The sequence below is a fragment of the Ovis aries genome, chromosome 7 (genome assembly GCF_016772045.2).
Source record: "Ovis aries strain OAR_USU_Benz2616 breed Rambouillet chromosome 7, ARS-UI_Ramb_v3.0, whole genome shotgun sequence".
Taxonomy (NCBI): Eukaryota; Metazoa; Chordata; class Mammalia; order Artiodactyla; family Bovidae; genus Ovis; species Ovis aries.
In genome coordinates, this window is record NC_056060.1 from 59,969,950 (window position 1) to 59,989,370 (window position 19,421).

Below are 19,421 nucleotides of genomic sequence, written 5' to 3' on the forward strand. Positions count from 1 at the left end.
GCAAGCTGTGCCCTGGGATCGTGGATTTCATCTTGAACTTCTCTGCTGAGACACTCACTTCAGAGTGTTACCAGAGAACATGGTCCATAACAGTCAGCCACCCATTTCTAGTGTGTAGATCATTTTCTTGTGGAGCAAAGAACCCTCCAGGAATGTAAGGAAGAAGCTAGGAAAGCCATAGGAGGCATTCTGTAGACGACTGTCCCTCGGTTCGCTTCGGCACTGAGTTAAAACTTTGAGAGCCATTTTCAGGTCTTCATCCTCCTTCCGTTCAATGATCCTAAGGAAACAGATTCCATTCTCTATGGGATCAGGATTTCAAGAAAACCCCAGTTTTTCCAGCTACCTAAACAAACCGTGACTCAGTGGCTTTCCAATTATGACCACCATCACCACCTCCCTGAAATTGCTCTGGATCACAGCATTCTTCCCCAGGCACCCCTTCTTCTCTTGGTTTTCCTAAAAACAATTATGACCCCAAGTCAGTCTCTAGCATACTGCAGTGAGTCACCTCTCCCTGGCCATGCTTCTCCCCCATGTCTCTCATCACCACCAGCATCATTCCTTCCTCCCCACCCTGATTGCTCTTAGTCTGCCCTGCCCGCTCTAAGATCCCATGAGATTTGAGCGAAAGCATTTTTCACAACAGAACCTCCAGAAGGGTTACCAGGTCCGAGCAGGAGGAGCAGAAGGGAAGGGATCATCCTCAGTCCCCCATCTCCTCTCTCTGAATCAGCTTGTCTGGTTTTGAATATTTCACAAGTGTTCAAAAGAGACAAAAGGATTACACAGGGATGGCATTTGCCAAAACCCATGTCCTAAATATCTGGAACTCCGTTTTTGAATAGAAACTGAAAGGGAAATATTCAGCCCAGCATCAGTAACGGGAGAGAGACTCTTAGTAGGCCTGAAGGAACATGCTAAGCTTCGTGCATGCGGTCTGTGCTTGCGCTCAGCTACAGCAAGGCCAGTCCACCCAGCGGGGGAAGCAGCAGAAGTCGCCTGCTCCGGCCGCTTCCCTGAGACATCTTGCTCTCATTTGATAAAATAACAAGCTGCACATATTAAATATATTTTCTTAAAACCTGTGTCTGAATTTTTGGTTGACCTGAGGTCACAGTAGTGTTTTGTTTTCAGTTACCTTCACTGGAATATTTTTCCTTGTTCCAAAGTTATATTTTCTCCTGATGACAAATTTGAATGTTAAATGTGTTCCAGGGGAAAGAGACCAAAGGCTATGACATATTTCCTTCCTGAGGGATTTTGTTTCAGAAGTGGAAGACTATATTTCTAGGGGCAATTATAACTGGAAACTCTTTAAAAATTCGAGTTGGGAGCCCGAGATTTTGGTGCTACTGTTTTACAGTGACGCCCGCCCCACATTGGCTCAGGTAATAACTCTGGCCCTTGCTGTTCGGTTCTAGACGTTAATGAATGCCTGGATCCAACCACGTGCATCAGTGGGAACTGTGTCAATACTCCAGGCAGCTATACCTGTGACTGTCCACCCGATTTTGAGCTGAATCCAACTCGAGTTGGCTGTGTCGGTAAGATCTTAAACACTTTTCAGAGAAACACACTGTTGGTTATGTCTAAGGCAACATGGAACATTGCTTCTCAACTTCTGAAAAAAGTAATAAAATAATACAATGAAATGTAAACATTTCCTGGATCTGGTTTGTATTTTCAGGTCCTTTTCTCTAGGTCAATTCCCAGTGTCTGTGTTGTGGCACTTTTAGTTTAAATTATGGTTTTTAAACAGTTTTAGAAGTAGGTTTGAATTTTCAACCCTGACGTAGAAAGAATTTGCCTGACACTTCTTTTGTTTGCATGTGGTAAATAGATACCCGCTCTGGAAACTGCTATTTGGATATCCGTCCTCGGGGAGACAATGGAGATACAGCCTGCAGCAATGAAATTGGAGTTGGTGTTTCCAAGGCTTCCTGCTGCTGTTCTCTGGGTAAAGCCTGGGGCACTCCTTGTGAGCTGTGCCCGCCTGTGAACACATGTAAGTGGACATCCTCCTATTCATTATTATTATTAGTCCAGCTCCACCCAGTTCTCCTGTCTAGCTCCAGAGGATAGAAGCCACAGAGAGAGGGAGCTGCTACTGGTCTGTATTCTTCAGTTGGTGAAGGGAGTGGGGGTTGAGGGGTCGAGATCATTCATTTCAGCCCTGCTGGGGACTCCCACTCCCAATGTGGGAGTCTGAATGCCTCTCCAGTTGGCTTGCACTCAAAGGTCAGGTGGCGCAGGTAACATCTCATTTCTGTCTGAGTATAAAGAAGAAAGCATTATTTTAAATAAGGTTTTCCAGACTAGGTTACTTATGTCATATTTGGACACGTTGATCTCTCCTCTTGTCATCTGTTGGCTGGTTTTAGAAGCTCTAGGACAGAGTGGAGTTTCCCTGGGTAAAAAAGAAGCCATTAGTTAAGCAAATATGAAATGGAAGATTGTTCCAGTCTTATGGTATGACTTAAAGGTTTAGAATGTGTTTTAAGGACAGAAATAATTAGTCTTTGAAAAACAAACAGTTTTCCATTTTTCTAAGTGGATGCTGTATTATGACTCAGAGTCAGATATAGCTTCCAGAGCAAAAGTCAGTGCCTGCTCTTTATCAGGTATATTGAGATAGGTATTGATTCTTTCTGTGTTGAAGGGTCACTTACTCAGTTTCTCCAAGGTAATTTGTTGAGTACCTAGAAGATATACTCTGTGTGTGCAAAGGTAATAATTCATGGATAATTGGATGGATAATTCTAGTCTAATTGCTAGTTCCTGCTTTCCGGGAGCATGCTGCTACTGCTAAGTCACTTCAGTCGTGTCCGACTCTGTGTGACCCCATAGACGGCAGCCCACCAGGCTCCCCCATCCAGTGTAGCAAAATACTACCTAAACATGAAAGCTGTTATTCAATGTAGACCTCAATAAGAGAAGAAACAAGAGCAGACTGAGTGCCATGAGTGGAAGAAAGAGTGTTCCTGTTTCCAGTTAGCACTCTGTCACTTGCCACGCATGTAACCTTGGAGTAATCAAGCCTATGTCTTCATTCATAAGGTGCCTCATAGGATTAAATGAAGTCATTCCTATAAAGCACTCAGCACAGAAATGAATGCTTGGCAGGCACCCCTTTCTTTCCTTTCTTCAGAAACAGAAGTCAGTTCTGAGTGGCAGTGTGTGGTGATAACTTGGTACATTTTTCAATTGGGGCTTGAAGGAAGGGAGTGACATGAAATAGGAGACTTCAGAAGAATGGACGGTCACAGAAAGAGGAGGAGAGAAAAATAAAAGAGGAGGATAGTTATTAATAATTTCATTGATGCTGAAAGAATCAAACCAAGATGTTTAGGTGTGTGTGGTGGGGGAGGAGGGTGGGGGGAGGGGGGTGGGCGGGGATCAGTTCCACTGAGTAAGAATGATAAGCCAAGCATTAGAAGTCCACCCTACCTCAAACTGGATCAGAGCTAGAACTGAGATCTGTGCATATATACATTTATGCATATATTCATATAATTTCAGAAAACCACAAGGGGGATTATCAGATTTGGAAAGACCATGATGATTATGAAAGAATTGATTCATATAGATGCTTATCAGAATGCTATAGCAGATGAGGGTCATTCTTATCCATGTGTTCTTGTATGGATCACACTGGTATGTGGTGCTGAAAGAAATGTTTTTGAGTGAAATACTTGGATGACAGAATTATTGCAGGAAACCAAAGGACCCTGTAAAAAGCTGGTTTTGGAAACCAGAGGAATCATTGTTGCCATCAGCAGAAATGGTGGGGCAAGAAAGCCCTCTAGTCATTAAGGAGAGGAGAGGTAACATCTCATTCAAGAAAGAACAGCTTTTCCTAAGGCTCTGTTTGGAAAAGGTTTTGGGGATAAGCTGGTGAGCAGTATTTAAGGGAAGCTGTGATTCCCAGGAAGTAAGACTGAACAAAACATAAAAATGGAGGAGTTTGTTATAAAATAAAAATGGAAAGAAAAATCTTTAAAAGAAAGAACAGTAGCAATAAAGAATAAAATAGTTCGTAAGAACATAAGACCAGAGAGTAGGTGGAAGGTTCACAGACTGAGGACAGGAGCCTTATGTTTGGCACATGTAGAGAAAGCCATTAGAGAGCACAAGTATATACAAAGATGTCAACTTGCTTCAGTTGGGTGGGGTAACTGCCCAAAATTCCTGTAAATGAATATTTTCAGGTGATGTCTATATTTCTCTTGAGGATACTATTTCTAAAGAAATTTTAGATTTCAGAGAACTCAATCTGGTTTTTGTTTTGTTTGATTGCTTCTGTAGCTGAGTACAAAATTCTTTGTCCTGGAGGAGAAGGTTTTCGACCCAACCCTATCACCGTTATACTGGAAGGTAATTCTGTTTCCTTTATCTTAAAGCATGCCCCTTTGGAACTTCCTTGAGTTGATTAACAATGCTAAAGACATGCTGTTGTTTTCATCTTGATAGATATTGATGAGTGTCAGGAGCTCCCAGGGTTGTGCCAAGGCGGGAAATGTATCAACACCTTCGGCAGCTTCCAGTGCCGCTGTCCCACAGGCTACTACCTGAATGAAGACACCCGAGTGTGTGATGGTAAATGGCCGTTTTAGAATGATAAGTTCTTTCAGATATTGAGAACTGACCTCAAAAACCAGCGTACAGTTAGGCACCAGGAAAACTGAGACTCTAGCAAAATGTCTAAATGCCAATATGGCCAGGTAACTATGCCACAGATGTGGCAGCTTGCACTCATATCAGTGATGTAATATGTTCAGCATACCCTAAATCTCCTTCTTTTCATGAGAAAATTGGCATTTTTGTTATCTTGAGCCATAGTCCCATTTACGCCTACAGTGAATTTTCCATTCTCTTCAGAAAAGCCATTTTTATTGGAGTAGCCCAGGTCTCATTTCAGTGGCTTCTATATTCTGGGCAATTCTGGGCTCCTCGTCTTGTCCTCTACCACTCATTATTTGTACGCAGCATTTAAATGAGCTTCTCTTCTGAGGCAGCTCCTTTGGTTGTATTGTGTAAATGATGACTCCTGTTCATCCTGTGTTACTGAAAAGATGGAGATTATTGACTGTTGTTAGCTTTCAGAGCATGTGGACCACTGACTAGTGTGGGGAAATGGTTTTCATCCGTATATAGGAGTTACACACTGATTAGGGAAGAGACCTTCTTGTGTCCTGAAGGAGAAATATTCCTCTGATTTTCCAAAAGGCTTAATAGGTGACTTCAGCAGTGACAACCTTGTTGAGTAGTAGTCAAACATCACAATGTATACAACATGGCTTAAGACCCATAGAGTTAACATAAATTAGAATCAACACCTGTGTTTGAAATGGGGAAGGATGCATGATATACGTATTTCTGTGGGCTTATCTTCTGTGCTGTCTTACCACTGCAGATTCATGAAGCCAGTGTTTGATGGCTTCAGTTCAGTTCAGTTCAGTTCAGTTCAGTTGCTCAGTCGTGTCCAACTCTTTGCGACCCCATGAATTGCAGCACGCCAGGCCTCCCTGTCCATCACCAACTCCTGGAGTTCACTCAGACTCACGTCCATTGAGTCAGTGATGCCATCCAGCCATCTCATCCTCTGTCGTCCCCTTTTTCTCCTGCCCCCAATCCCTCCCAGCATCAGAGTCTTTTCCAATGAGTCAACTCTTCACATGATGGCTTCAGGTTATATCAAATTCTTCCTGAGATTTTGTGAACGTATGAAGGACATAGTTGTCTTTCTAAAAGATATTTGAGAATTATCATTCCTCCACATTTCCATCGCTGCATGTGTTTGAGGATGTTTTAGACTCATTTATTAAGAACTCACATCAGAAGGTACATTTTCCTTTTCTAAAAGCCTTTTCCTGAAAATGCACACACATCGGCACAGGCTAAGGACACTGATGAACGAAACATCCACATTCTTATCCGGATTGCAAAGTGCCCTGTGGATGTTCTCTTCCATTATCAACATGTAGATTGACCCCCAAGTCCCAGACCATTCCAAAGAGTGAAATTTCTATATTCACATATCACTTTCTTTTTGGATTATAGATGTGAATGAATGTGAAACTCCCGGAATCTGTGGTCCAGGGACATGTTACAACACTGTTGGCAACTACACCTGTATCTGCCCTCCAGACTACATGCAAGTGAATGGGGGGAATAACTGCATGGGTAAGTCCCAGCTTTTCTTTATAAAGCATGTTCGGTCCTCATCTGCAAAGAGAGAAAGAGCCTCCAACCCTAGCAATTCATCCTCGGTGTTATGTTACTCATCAGAGCGAGTGCTGCCACCCTTTGCCTCCTCCCCTGTAAACCATAAGTTTGGTCTTTTCTCAGCACCTCGTGTGGGTGGTTGGGAGTTTTCTTTAAAATGTAATGTTGGAAAATCCCAAACAAAGGTTTAATAGTACTTCTTTTGTTTGACTCTGGGTGTATCTTTATACAGTGATATTTACAGCACTGACCTACAGTATTAAAACATCATGAGTCGGAAATGAGAAAGTCACTGCCAAGAGCAGTGGAGAATTGTTACTAGGCGACTGGGTGGAGAGTCATGTAAAGTTTATTAAGGCCACAGCTACATAATGACTCAGTTCCGTGGCACAAAACACCAGGGAATATATTAGGTTGGCCCAAAAGTTCGTTCGGGTTTTTAGTAAGATGTTTTAGAAAAACCCAAACAAACTTTTGGGCAAACCCGATATTTCTTAAAGTCCTTTTCTTTGTGGCAGCAGAGGTAGATGGAAGGTTGAGAGCCAGCTTTTACTGCTCTTATCGAAGCCAAGTTATGATACAGTTCAAAAGAGACTCCTTCCTTGAGCATCCCTGTTCGAATCTCCCTATCAGGATTTCCCCACAGCATCACCAGTCCCTGCCTTCCTCCTCTCCTCTAGATATGAGGAGGAGTCTGTGCTACAGGAACTATTATGCTGACAACCAGACCTGCGATGGAGAACTGTTGTTCAACATGACCAAGAAGATGTGCTGTTGTTCCTACAACATTGGCCGGGCCTGGAACAAGCCCTGTGAACAGTGCCCCATTCCAAGCACAGGTGGGTTTTAGTTTCGCCATTACCAGAAAGATAACTTGATACCTTCCCCGTGAATTGTTGGAGAAATGACTCTCAGCCAGGGGAGGAAAAGGGTGCGTTGTCCGTCTTCATAAAAAAAGATTAGCTCACAAAGGCAAATGTTGAAATTCACCGTTGATCTGGTCCTTTCAGCCAAAAATATATTTTCCAGTTTATTACACAAGTTCATTTACCAGCCTATAAACTCAGCATATCACAAAAATATAGAAGTTGTTATTGTTAGGGAGTTTGCCATATAACTTAAAGTCTGGAAACAGTGCGCAAAGCAGTTTGACAAGTAAACCATATTCCTATATTGTTTACTTACTTATTACCATCAATTTTATTTATTCATAACTAATCTTGTTCCAAAAAGAATTCAAGATGGCCCACAAAGATGCATATGTGAAATAAGAAGGCCTAATGCAAATGGAAAGCATGGGTAAGAAACTCAAAGCAAGGGTAATTACACAAGATCCAAGCCTGGAGGTCTTACACACTTGCCAGTGATGAGCAACAGCTTGGGCTCTACACCTTCTAGTAGCTCATATAAAGAGAGATATGATCGAGTCTAACAGTCTCAATGACCACAAAGCAAACTCAGAACTAAAGAAAAGCATGACTCAGGGACTTCCCTGGTGGTCCAGTGGCTAAGACTCTACACTCCAAATGCAGAGGGCCCAGGTTCCATCCCTGGCCAGGGGCCTATTAATAGATCCCACATGCCACAACTAAGAGTGCATGCTATAACTAAAGATCCTGGATGCCCAACAAAGATGGAAGATCCTGTGTACTGCAGCTAAGACCCAGCGCAGCCAAATTAAAAAAAGAAAGGCATAACTCCTTGATACAGAGAAATTTCTTCTTATATCCTCATACAGAAAAACCTATGTAATATTATCTATTTGAAAAAGGAAAGAGCCAAATTCATATTCTAAGAGTAAATGAAGCAAAACCTTTGGTGCAGTGTTCTTATATGGGAGATGGTTCATATCATGATGGTGTCATTTAGTGATGATCTAGATCATCTTTATGATTTTTAAAAATTAATTAATTAATTTGCCTGTGCCAAGTCTTAGTTGTGGCATATGGAATCTAGTTCCCTGACCAGAGATTGAACCCAGGCCCCCTACAATGGGAGTGCAGAGTCTTAGCCACTGGGCCACCATCTTTATGATTTAGAGTCAACGAACTACTGTGCAAAGTACTGATCTGAGAATTGTGTAGTATCTACTCCATTCCCCACAGTGATATGTAAAATACCCAATCTATTGTCTGGTGCTAACTGACAATGCAAAAAAAACACAGATGATTCTTGTTTAGTAAAATGTACCATTTCATCCACTGTTTCCTCCAGAAATAATGTTAATAGCTATCACTTAGAATTGCAAGTTGTCTCCACTCTGCAAGATGTTGTTAGACCTGGGTTTGGCAAACAAGAGCCTGTGGGTCAAATCCAGCCTGCCTCCTATTTCTGTATGGCCCACAAGCTAAAAGTAATTTTGACATCTGAAAATTTTATGAACTTCAAATTTTAGTAAATAAAATTTTACGAGAATATGGCCCCACTAATTTATTTGCATATTATCTATGGTTGCTTTCATGAAATAGTTGAGTAATTTTAACAAAGACTGCACAGTTTGCAAAACCTAAAATATTTACTTTTTAGCCTTTTAAGAAAATATTTGCTGACCCCTGATCCTGACCGTTGGTCTTCAGATCTTTTATTATACATTGTTATTGTTGTTCAGTCACTCAGTCATGTCCGACTCTTTTGAGACCCTAGAGACTACAGCATGCCAGGCTTCCCTGTCCTTCACCATCTCCCAGAGCTTGCTCAAACTCGTGTCCATTGAATTGGTGATGCCATTCAACCCTCTTGTCCTCTGTTGACCCATCTCCTCCTGCCTTCAGTCTTTCCCAAGATTATATATACATAGCTATCATTAAAAAACCTGGCAGTTACCCACACTTGATGTGTGTATATTTACAAGTAAAAGTATATGTACATGTGTCTCTGTATGTTTGTTTTTGATTATATTAAGAAATGTATTTATATTTTCATAAACTGTTTTATTATAAAATGTACACAAAATTAGTTTTTAAATTAGATTTTACAAAGATAGATATCCTAGTATTTTTATTTTTTATCTTGATGCACCATTGTACGTTCCCTTTCAGACCACTATGGAGATCTCTGATCATAACTGTCATTTACTTTCAGAAATATCTGTCTGAGTTCTAGGTATCTGCATACCCTTAATATAAAATGCAAGAGTTCATCTTCACGTTGAATATTGGCCAAATCCAATCATGGCTTTTCATTAGCTATGCAGTCTGCACACATTTTAGGAGTCCCTGAAGTTTGGATGGTCAGTGGAGCTGGTGTAACACTTGTTGGACGTGAACACTCATAGATTAAAGAAAGAAAGCACTAGGAAAAGAACATGCTATGTTTTGTGTAAAATACTTCCAGAAACCTTTTACTGATTTTCAGTAGGTTTACCCATAAGGGAGTGGCCATCTTGAGCTTAAATTGATACCATGCCATATCAGTTATACTCATGATCAGGAATTACAGAGTCTCAGAGTTAAAGGGAACCACAGATGACGTTTAGCGCATCCTTAATTAGCAAGTTTGATGAAAATTCATGTCAGGGGGAGAAAGACAAAGGGTCGGGGGAGGGAGAGGGAGCAAACAAAAGAACTGCAGCAAAAATAATAATTCAGCTCCAAAAATGAGAGTAATGAGGGTAAGTTGGTTGTTTGACATGAATGAGTCATTAACAGACCTGAAATCAAGAACTTAGCTACATTTGCTATTGCTATCCCCAGTCTGCCAAGGAAATGGCTTTTGTACACATTCGTTAAATCCTAGATTCCTTAACCCAGAGTGGAAAGAGGCACTCAGACCAGTCCCAGGTTTCAGAGCTGAACAACATCCCCATAGAAACTTAAATTCCCTCAGGCAAGCTCATACAAATGAGTGCATTTGATATAGAGACCTCTGCTTCAGCCTCATTATTACGTCAACATGAGGTCACTTTTCCTTCATCACTTTTCTTAGGGACAAAGTTACACCATCTGTAGAAATTCTCAATTTTTTTTTTACAAAGGTCAATTTATTTTAAATTCTTCCAAATACAGGTAAATATCTTTTAAGAATGTTTTCAAAGTAATTTTGTTCAGCTCATTATTGCTCTTCGCCTACCCTATTCCCACTCCGCTTACCCCACCTTTGTTCAATCACTGCAGATGAATTTGCTACACTCTGTGGAAGTCAACGGCCAGGCTTTGTCATCGACATCTATACTGGTTTACCTGTCGGTGAGTTACAATGCCATTGTTGCAAATTTTTGTCTCTGCCTTTGTGTTAAGAAAAGGAAGTACACACTGTTATTTTCTCAAATGTGCTTTTTTTTTGTTTGTTTCTTAGAAGGAAAAAGCATTAGACAGTGCCATTTACCTTTATTGAAATTCTGATTCTTAGTTTGAAACAAACTGTGCAGACACCCTGTGTAGCTCCACCTAATTGGCAGCAGCATTTGTTGGTCATGATTAAGGGGACTGGAAAGCTTTTCACAAAATCACAATCAAGCTTCGTTAAACCAACCCTAGGCATCAACAAAAAGAGAGATTCTGGGAGGAAAGCCAGTTGACGTTTGATTTGACTGTAGTTCCCAATCCTTCCGTCTGACTAAGACAAGAGTTTAATATGACTGTTCATACCAATCCTTATGTGTGGGTTGTTCATATAAAGCCCTTTTGGTGGATCACTTTTATCTCACAGGGAATCTCCACTGGTCATCTGCTTTGGGATTTTTAGATGTGAAATATAAAAGTCTTTCCAATCTGAGGCCTGTCTGGTAACTGGAGCAGAGACCACTGCAGTGCTCAAGATGCTTATGTGAGATTCAGAAATACTGCACAGCGTTCAGCCAGTAGAAGCAAGGCCTTTGTGGTTTAAAACCAAATAACATAAAAATAGATGGAAAGCCATTGCATTCTCTGAGTTTTTCCCCAATGTGATTTATACGGATCCTCAGATGCCCCTCTGAATTCTGAGCAATTGTGTCTAGTAGCAAACATCACCACTTGGTCTGTTCCACCTTATTGCTAATAAGTAAACTGAAATCCACATCAGCCTTTCCAGTGACCTTGTTTAAGAAAACAAGGGTCTGGTCCAGCAATCAGCCTGGCTCTCTTTGTGCCAAATCCATATGGCTCCGCAGCCTAGTCAACATCCAAAGAAACTTCATGGTTTGGAAGGAAAACCTGCTAAATGACATTGGCATGAAACACCTGGCCCCAGCTGCTTTGTTTTTCCCCTTCCCAAAACAGATCTTTTCATCTCCCTAGACTCTCTGATCCGAAGATAAGTGGTCTTTAATAGTAGTGGTTCTCCATGGACGAACCAGGCATGTACCCCAGCAAGGCCTGCCCTCCAATGTTGGCAGCAGGCAAAGACTCAAAACAGCATTAAGAGCATCCACTAATAAAGCTGGAAAGGCCTCAGGCATCCTTAGGCCAAACGCCTTGCCTTACAGTTGAGGGGACAGAGGCCCAGACAGGGAAGGGGACTCAGCCGAGGTCACTTGGCTAATTAATAACAGAACTGGGATCAGAACCCAGTCCTGACTCACAGCTTGCTTTGCCTCTAGCTCTTGAAAACTGGAAATGTGATAGTTAGCAGTATACTTATTGTTAGCAAATTCCAGCATGACAAAATATTTAGATGACTGAGAAACTTTGTTTTATTTAAGCTTTCTACTCTCCTTCTGAAAGGTCTGAAGATTGTTGGCATATAGAACTCATTCGTGTGGGGTTAAAACTATAGCAAGTTTATTAATCTTGTCTTTAAGTATAAACTTTTCCAACTTGAAGTTCAAATGGAATCCAGACAGGAAAAGAAAATATAATTTTTAATATGTGCTTTTGCTATGTTTTGCCTAACAATGGCTAGAAATTTGACCCAGCCTGTTATTGTTAAACTTGATAATACATCACTTATATTTAAAACAAATGAATGTGAACATAACACTTCATGTTTTAACCCGTACATAGTTCAAGAATGTCTGAAATTTTTTTTTTTGCTTCTTGCTGATGACACATAGTTGTGATATTTCTTTGCCTCACTTTTTAACAACATACGTGACAAATGTGTGCAAAATCTAAAGCATAATTACTTATATTCAAAATAGAAATATACTCTTTGATATTCTAAGCTTTTTTTTTTTTTTTTTTTGTTAAAGAGATCAATTTGTCCTCAAACAAAATCAAGCCCTTTAGAAAAAGGTCTAACATAAATCTGTGGCCTGTAAACTTTCCCCTTCAAAGCAGATTGGCTTTAGGGTATGATTCTTCTGAAAGTGCAGCAGCTCTTGTGGGTTCCATGAAAGTCAGTGGCCATGTTACAACTTGGGCAAAGTACCTGGCAGAGGTGCCTGACTCTGACATGTAAAGAAAAGTATCTCAACAATGGCATCAGAAACCTAATGGATTGGAAAGACCAAAACTTTGTATCCCCTCCTGGCTTCTGAACTGTTTTGTGAAACTCTGCACAGGACTGGTAGAAGGGCCCTCCGGGATAACAAGTCCTTCAATAATGGTTTTGTGAGGATTGTTTGTGGAAAAGCATAAGGGAGGAAGGGTAGCTTGGTAGCGGATTCCTGGTATCAAATCTACTTCCCGGTGGTTGTATGGTCTTTGGTGAGTTCCAGCCTCCGACCTGTCCTCAGTTCCATCACTTGCATCGGGGGGATGGTCAGAGTGCCTAGAGACCATCTCACAGGGTGGCTGTGATGATTTGGTAACTACATCCAGGTTAAATGCTTGAGAAATGCACCATGTATATAACAAGTAAGGCACCATACCATTGCTGCCACTGTTACTGTTATTATCCTAGAGGACACTGAATGGTTGAAAGTTCAGGCCAGGTCAGGCAGAGAGTGGACCCAGCAGGCTGGTGAGGAGACCTGGCTTGCCCACACAGCTCCCTCGCCAGCTTGCTTTAGCAGCCTGGGTCCTGGCTGTGCTCTCACTTCTACTTTGGTCCTGCTTTAATCCTCATCAACCCCACTTCCAGGTATTGGTTCTTAATCAAATGTCCCACAGCATTCCAGGGGCCAGTAGCACCGTGGTGCAGCAGCTCCCCTGGCCCCGGGCCTGGGGAAGCCACACTATTGTGACTGTCCTTCCTCAGTTCTGGCTCTGTCTACATGGTCAGCCTGGGCCCAGCTTACCTCCTCAGACCTGACTTACTTCCTTAACTTCCTTAGCAAAGCCATGCAAAGGAGGAGCAAGGCGTTGAGCTGAAATTTGGAAGATCAGAGTTGGCTCTGACCATGGGATCGTCTTCTGTTCTCCAGCAGCTCTCTGCTCCCATTCCCACCAGCCACCACCATACACTTGGGGTAGAGGGACCACTTACTCTTGGCAGTCGCTTTCATTCTGCTCCATTGGCGCACAGGGCCCAGTGGGTGCAAAATCTCCTACCTGGACAGAGCTAATGTTTTGTAACAAAACCAGAAGGATAGATGATCAGTGAGATAGACACAGGAGTGTCTGACAAGTGGCTTAGTGATCTCAGTTTGCTCTTCATTGACTTCCCCCACTTCCATCACCACCCCAGCACATGAATATACACGCCTGCACACACACACACACACACACACACACACACACACACACACACACACACACACACACACACACACACACTGTCTCTTCCTTGGCTTTAGACCTTACACGGAACTAGTTAGAAGCAGCCAACTTTCAATTCCAGTTTACCCTGCCCAGGGATCACATGCCAGGCCATCACTCACATGTGCCTGCTCTGTTTCCAGATATCGACGAGTGTCGGGAGATCCCAGGGGTCTGTGAAAACGGTGTGTGTATCAACATGGTCGGCAGCTTCCGGTGTGAATGTCCAGTGGGCTTCTTCTATAATGACAAGTTGTTGGTTTGTGAAGGTAAGAGATGTTGCTCTGTATCACATCCAGAAATGAGCCAATTTTACAACATTGGAATTTCAGAAATTCATCAAACTCTAGCTATCGTGAAGGGCACCCTGTGGATCAACAGACATTTCACTGCCCAAAAAAAAAAAAAAATTCCCTAACTCTACTCCCAGTGGGCAAAGCATGATGTCCATTCCCCAGCCCTCTCCACTGCCCCCTCCCTCAACACAGAGTGTATTAGATTTCCCAGCTGATATGAAAAAGCCTTGAGGTCCTAGGTGTGTCCAATGGATGGCTATTGTTTTACACAGCTTGAAAGTGAGCACGAGTGGTGGGCAGTGATCTTGAGTTGAATCTCAAAATCAGTGTTCTCTTCCAAGCGGAGCCTTTGCTCCTCCCCAGTGAAAACACGGTTAATGCAAATATTTCAAATGCATGAGAGAATTCCAAATGGCAAGAACAGCAAATTCGATTTTATACGAAGAATGTTGGCATGCGTGCAAATGGTACTTTTTTCATTTTCAAATTACCTCCCCTCGCCATGTGTATGTACTGTGATTCTGCGCATTCCTCACCGCACTTCATATTTTTCCGACATCTGGGGAAGATAGTGTTCTTTTACATTTTAGTAAAAGGGACGTTGCTGGTTATTAAATATACCATGGGCCCTAGGACAGCTAGAGTAATTTTCTTATTTCATACTTAAACTCAGAGCCTCTAACAGAGTTCTTGTTCATGTTAGAAAGGCTTATTGCTCCTTAGAGCATGTATTACACCACATAGGTCAACATTTTAATGTTAAAAAATCTTTTTCTCCTAAACTAGGGACAACTTAGAGACCACGAGTAAAGCTATAACCCCAAGCACAGGCTTGTTAAACTCTCCTCACCAGGCTTTCTGTTCCTGTGGCCAAGCTGGCAAGCATCCCTTATTCTGCCTGCTGTGTGGGGGACTGGAAATGGGGTGACAGCTATTCCTAGCCTTCCTAAAGAGACAGTCATCTGGGGGCTTTGGTTCAGACCCTGGGCTTCTGAAGGCCGTCAAGGATCAGGTGTAGGGAGGAGGCAGGATGTGGAAAAAGAGAAGAGTGCCCATAGCAAATGACCTATGGTGCTAGGGGTAGCTGCCTGCTCATCGCCACTGTCTCCCACCTGTCATGCATGCCTAAGGATGCCTGTCCGCTTCTGTGGCATCTCCTCTTCTCTTCCATTCAGAGCTGGTTACTCTACCCAAGTGCCTCTTTGATACGTATCTCTGCTGAAGCTGCAGCCCTTGACCAGAAGCCAGAGGCACAGCCACCCATGACCACCATGTCAACCTAGACCTTGTTACACCCTTGAGATTGAAAACCTACAGCTGTGCCCATGGAAGGTGGCTCACTGTCAGGGTAGCGGTCGGCTGATACAGAGATTACAAAGTGCTCCAGCTTTTGGTTTCCGTTTCATAGGATATCCATCTTCAGGGTGAACGTTTAATCCAGGGTCAGCTGCTTCCCAGCACACTCCTAGCTCTCAGACTCAGAAAAGGAAGGTTGATTTAGCACACGCCTCAGCCAGACTGCAGTTGGAATGGGTTCCAGAAGTGAGTCAGGGAGGATCTTTGTGTCTGCTCTCCCCCAGCATGCATAGGATCAGATGTTAGGCATCTGAGGCATCAGGGAAACGCTTGTCTATGACACCGTTTGGCTTTTCCAGCTACAGAAGCTACCCTCTGTGTTTCTGTACACTCTTTATGAAAAGTAGGGCAGGCCTGGTGGGTAAGGTGGTGCTGGATCCTGGGCCCATAGTAACCTATGGTGGGCATACTCTGCTCCTGTATGAGACACACACCCCATATTAGACAGATAGGACCACTGACTGCCCACAGTCCTGAGGTTTTCCCACCATGGAGCACACACCTCGGAGGCCTAGATTGGCATATTTGCCGCCCCCTAGTGGGAACTTTGGCTGAGCCAACTTCCGCATGAAACCCCAGCACTGGTGCTGAGAGCTGACTTTGACCTGTGTTACTGGCTGCTCCCTATACTGGATTTAGACTGAATTAGAAAGCTTGGAGAAGGAAATGGAAACCCACTCCAGTGTTCTTGCCTGGAGAATCCCAGGGACGAGGGAACCTGGTGGGCTGCCATCTCTGGGGTCGCACAGAGTCGGACACGATTAAAGCGACGCAGCAGCAGCAGCAGCAGCAGCAGCAGAATGCTTCATAGGAGCAGGGGAAGACAATATGCGTTTTTGCCCCATTGGTATCGCCTGGACTGTGAAGTATATTCTGCGGTGCCCTAAAGCTAAACTGAATTAGATGGCTGGTAACATTTTTAAAAGATAGGCAAGCAACTCCCTGAGCATAGGCAAAGCTCTGGAGCACACAATAGCCACTTTATTTGCTCTTTGATAGTGAGCATTTGGTTATTTTCAGTGGTTTTATGTGTAATCTTTATGTTAAGTTTCCTAGATTTGACTGCCATGTGGCAGGAATTTAAGCAGGAACTTCTGCAGCTCTGCAGCTCAAAGCACTGTCTGTGGACCAGTGGACCAACATCACTTGGGAGCTTATTGGACGCATAGACTCTCAAGCCACTCCCCTGACACGCTGAGTCGGAATCTGTCTTTCAATAAAATCTTAAGCGATTTAAAGGAACATCAAAGTTTGAGATGCTCTGCTCTGCAGGCCCTACAACAAAAGCAACCTGACTGATTTCCCAAACCTCCTGCACTTTGAGCAAATATAAGACTTCCTAGGATATTAGTCTATACCCTTATCAAATCTTCCCTTGAGGCTGAGATTCACAACTTTTTCTAAAGATTAACATAATTAGAACCTGTAGATGGTAATAAATCCAGTAGTTGCATTTATGATAAATATTTGTAAAGCAGGTAAATTAGAAAAGCTTTCCATCTTCCAATGTTCGTTCAATAGAACCAATCAAAATAAGAAAATATAAATCCGTGTTGTGTGAGAGCCTTCATTTGCCTTTGTTACCAAGTCCAAGCTCAACCTGCTTGCCACACAATAGGCCAATAATCAGGAGATGAGGTGTTGAGGCAAGAAATAGCAACTTTGTTTGGAAAGCCTGGCATCAGAGAAGATGGCAGACTAGAGTTTAGAGTACTATCTCATCAGGGTCTGGATGCCAGTTTCTTTTATAGAACAGAGGGGAGGGAGGAGGTGAGGAAATAAAGTAAAAAGGCCATACCATCTTGCAAAATACCTCCTGGTTTGGCCAGCACTGGGGAGAGGATGTGTCAATTTCTTTTTTCCTGCAGGTGGGCAGGATCAGGGTATTTCTCTGTGCACTGAACAAAGGCACTTTAGTTTAACGTTCAGGCAGAAGGGCAGGATTCCCCGAGGCAGACCACTGTGTCTGCTTGTAGCTATGGACTGATTATAGTAACAAGAGCAAAGAAAGCAAAGTTTCACAAAACAGATCCAAAGTAAAGTCAGATTTTGTTCTTGCCTCCTGCCTGTTGACACTGGATTCTGCTCTCCTTGTAATTCAGTTCTCTCCTGCTCATAGACATTGACGAGTGTCAGAACGGCCCAGTGTGCCAGCGAAACGCGGAGTGCATCAACACTGCAGGCAGCTACCGCTGTGATTGCAAGCCTGGCTACCGATTCACCTCCACGGGGCAGTGCAATGGTAAGTCCCCACCTGCAGGCACCTACCCAACGGGCCAGCCCCAACTAGCTGCAGATCCCTGCATTTCTTTGGGATGGTAAGATTCAGACTTCTGTGTTCTAGTAACTAAACTGGGAAACAGGAAAATTGTTGAAATGCTTTAACACTTGGCTTTTTTCCTCTTTAGAGAGGTGATTTTTCCAAATTTCCCTCCCTGCTGCCCTGCTGGAAATACCCACTCCCACAAATGCACACAGACATATACACACACACACACACACACTCCCTAACTGGTGCTATGTGCTATGGTTAGTCACTCAGTCATGTTCAACTCTTTGCCACCCCATGGACTGTAGCCCACTAGATTCCTCTGTCCATGGGGATTCTCCAGGCAAGAATAATGGACTGGGTTGACATGCCCTGCCCTCCTCCAGGGGATCTTCCCAACCCACACGTTGAACCCAGGTCTCCTGCATTGCAGGCAGATTCTTTACCATCTGAGCCACCAGGGAAGCCCAAGAACACTGAGGTGGGTAGCCTATCCCTTCTCCACGGGAACTTCCCGACCCAGGAATTGAACCAGGGTCTCCTGCATTGCAGGCAGATTCCTTACCAACTGAGCTACCAGGGAAGCCCTCCCTACCTGGTATTTAGGACCAAATACTTTTTTTTCCTTTTACCTACTCCCCCTTGAGTGGGTGAGGTTTTCACCATCCTAGCCACATATACCAACTCTAGACAGCAAAGCTCTCCTGAGCTGGGCTGGGTTAACCTTCACAAACCAAGCAAAAAGAACCAACAGTATTATGTTTTTTCCTTAGCATCTTATAGAACTGAGGGCAGCAAACTGTAACAGCCTTTTATTTGCAATGTCACCTACAGCAAAATGAGAGACTATTAGAGGTTAAATTTTTTCGGTATTCACCTTTGTCAGGGACGTGGTAGAAATGAGAAGGATGAGTAAGTATGTCACCAACTTACTTTGACAGTGAAATTATCCCTGGTGGCTCAGCAGTAAAGAACCCACCTGCCAGGGCAGGAGATATGGGTTTGATCCCTGAGTGTCAGGAAGATCCCCTGGAGGAGGAAATGGCAACTCACTCCAGCATTCTTGCCTGGGGAATCCCATGGACAGAGGACCCTGGTGGGCTACAATTCTGGGGTCACAAGGAATGGGACACAACTTATCGACTAAACAACAACAGCAAAAGTTATTAAACATCTGATGGTATTTTGTAGCCAGTGGTAGCAAAATGAAAACACTGGTGTTTCAACCCAGCAGCAAAGTAACACCTCAGAATGACTTTTATGTGAGTTTTTCAGTAATTATAAACCATTATATATTTAACAAGGAGGTCAGGAAGAATCTGTTGTTTTGCCTCTAGTCCATTTCACAAGGAGTTTCCTGGATAGTTTATGCATTTGTGAATGAAACAACACCAAGGAACATGGTCAGATTTTCCTTGGATTTCCTTGCGCACCAGTGATTAAGTGGCAGGAAGCACACTGCTCTCCGTAGGGCATTTTGCATTGTTTTATGAGACTTGGGTGGGAAGAGGGTGTAATACCAGAACAAAAACTCACTTTGAGAATCAAGACTTGTTTTCTGGCTTTAAAGGAACATGTGCAAGTGTTTAGCTTTTTGTCAACAGAGCACTTGTAATCCATGTATTAACAACAACAACAACAACAAAAACAGGACAGGAAAAGTGAGGATGTCTCTGATAGGAGTCACAATACCCTCATGAAATTTGGCATTCA

The 19,421-nt window shown here is 43.0% G+C and overlaps 1 protein-coding gene across 1 annotated transcript in view; it reads left to right on the forward strand.

Moving 5' to 3' along the window:
* The window catches only part of FBN1 (fibrillin 1), a 277,248-nt gene that overhangs the window by 203,332 nt on the left and 54,495 nt on the right, over positions 1 to 19,421 (forward strand). The window contains exons 37-45 of the mRNA XM_012181624.4: positions 1,425 to 1,547; positions 1,844 to 2,008; positions 4,309 to 4,377; positions 4,474 to 4,599; positions 6,064 to 6,186; positions 6,909 to 7,067; positions 10,341 to 10,412; positions 13,931 to 14,056; positions 17,559 to 17,681. Coding sequence (XP_012037014.1) covers positions 1,425 to 1,547; positions 1,844 to 2,008; positions 4,309 to 4,377; positions 4,474 to 4,599; positions 6,064 to 6,186; positions 6,909 to 7,067; positions 10,341 to 10,412; positions 13,931 to 14,056; positions 17,559 to 17,681 — 1,086 coding nt within the window. The remainder of the gene's footprint in view (positions 1 to 1,424; positions 1,548 to 1,843; positions 2,009 to 4,308; positions 4,378 to 4,473; positions 4,600 to 6,063; positions 6,187 to 6,908; positions 7,068 to 10,340; positions 10,413 to 13,930; positions 14,057 to 17,558; positions 17,682 to 19,421) is intronic.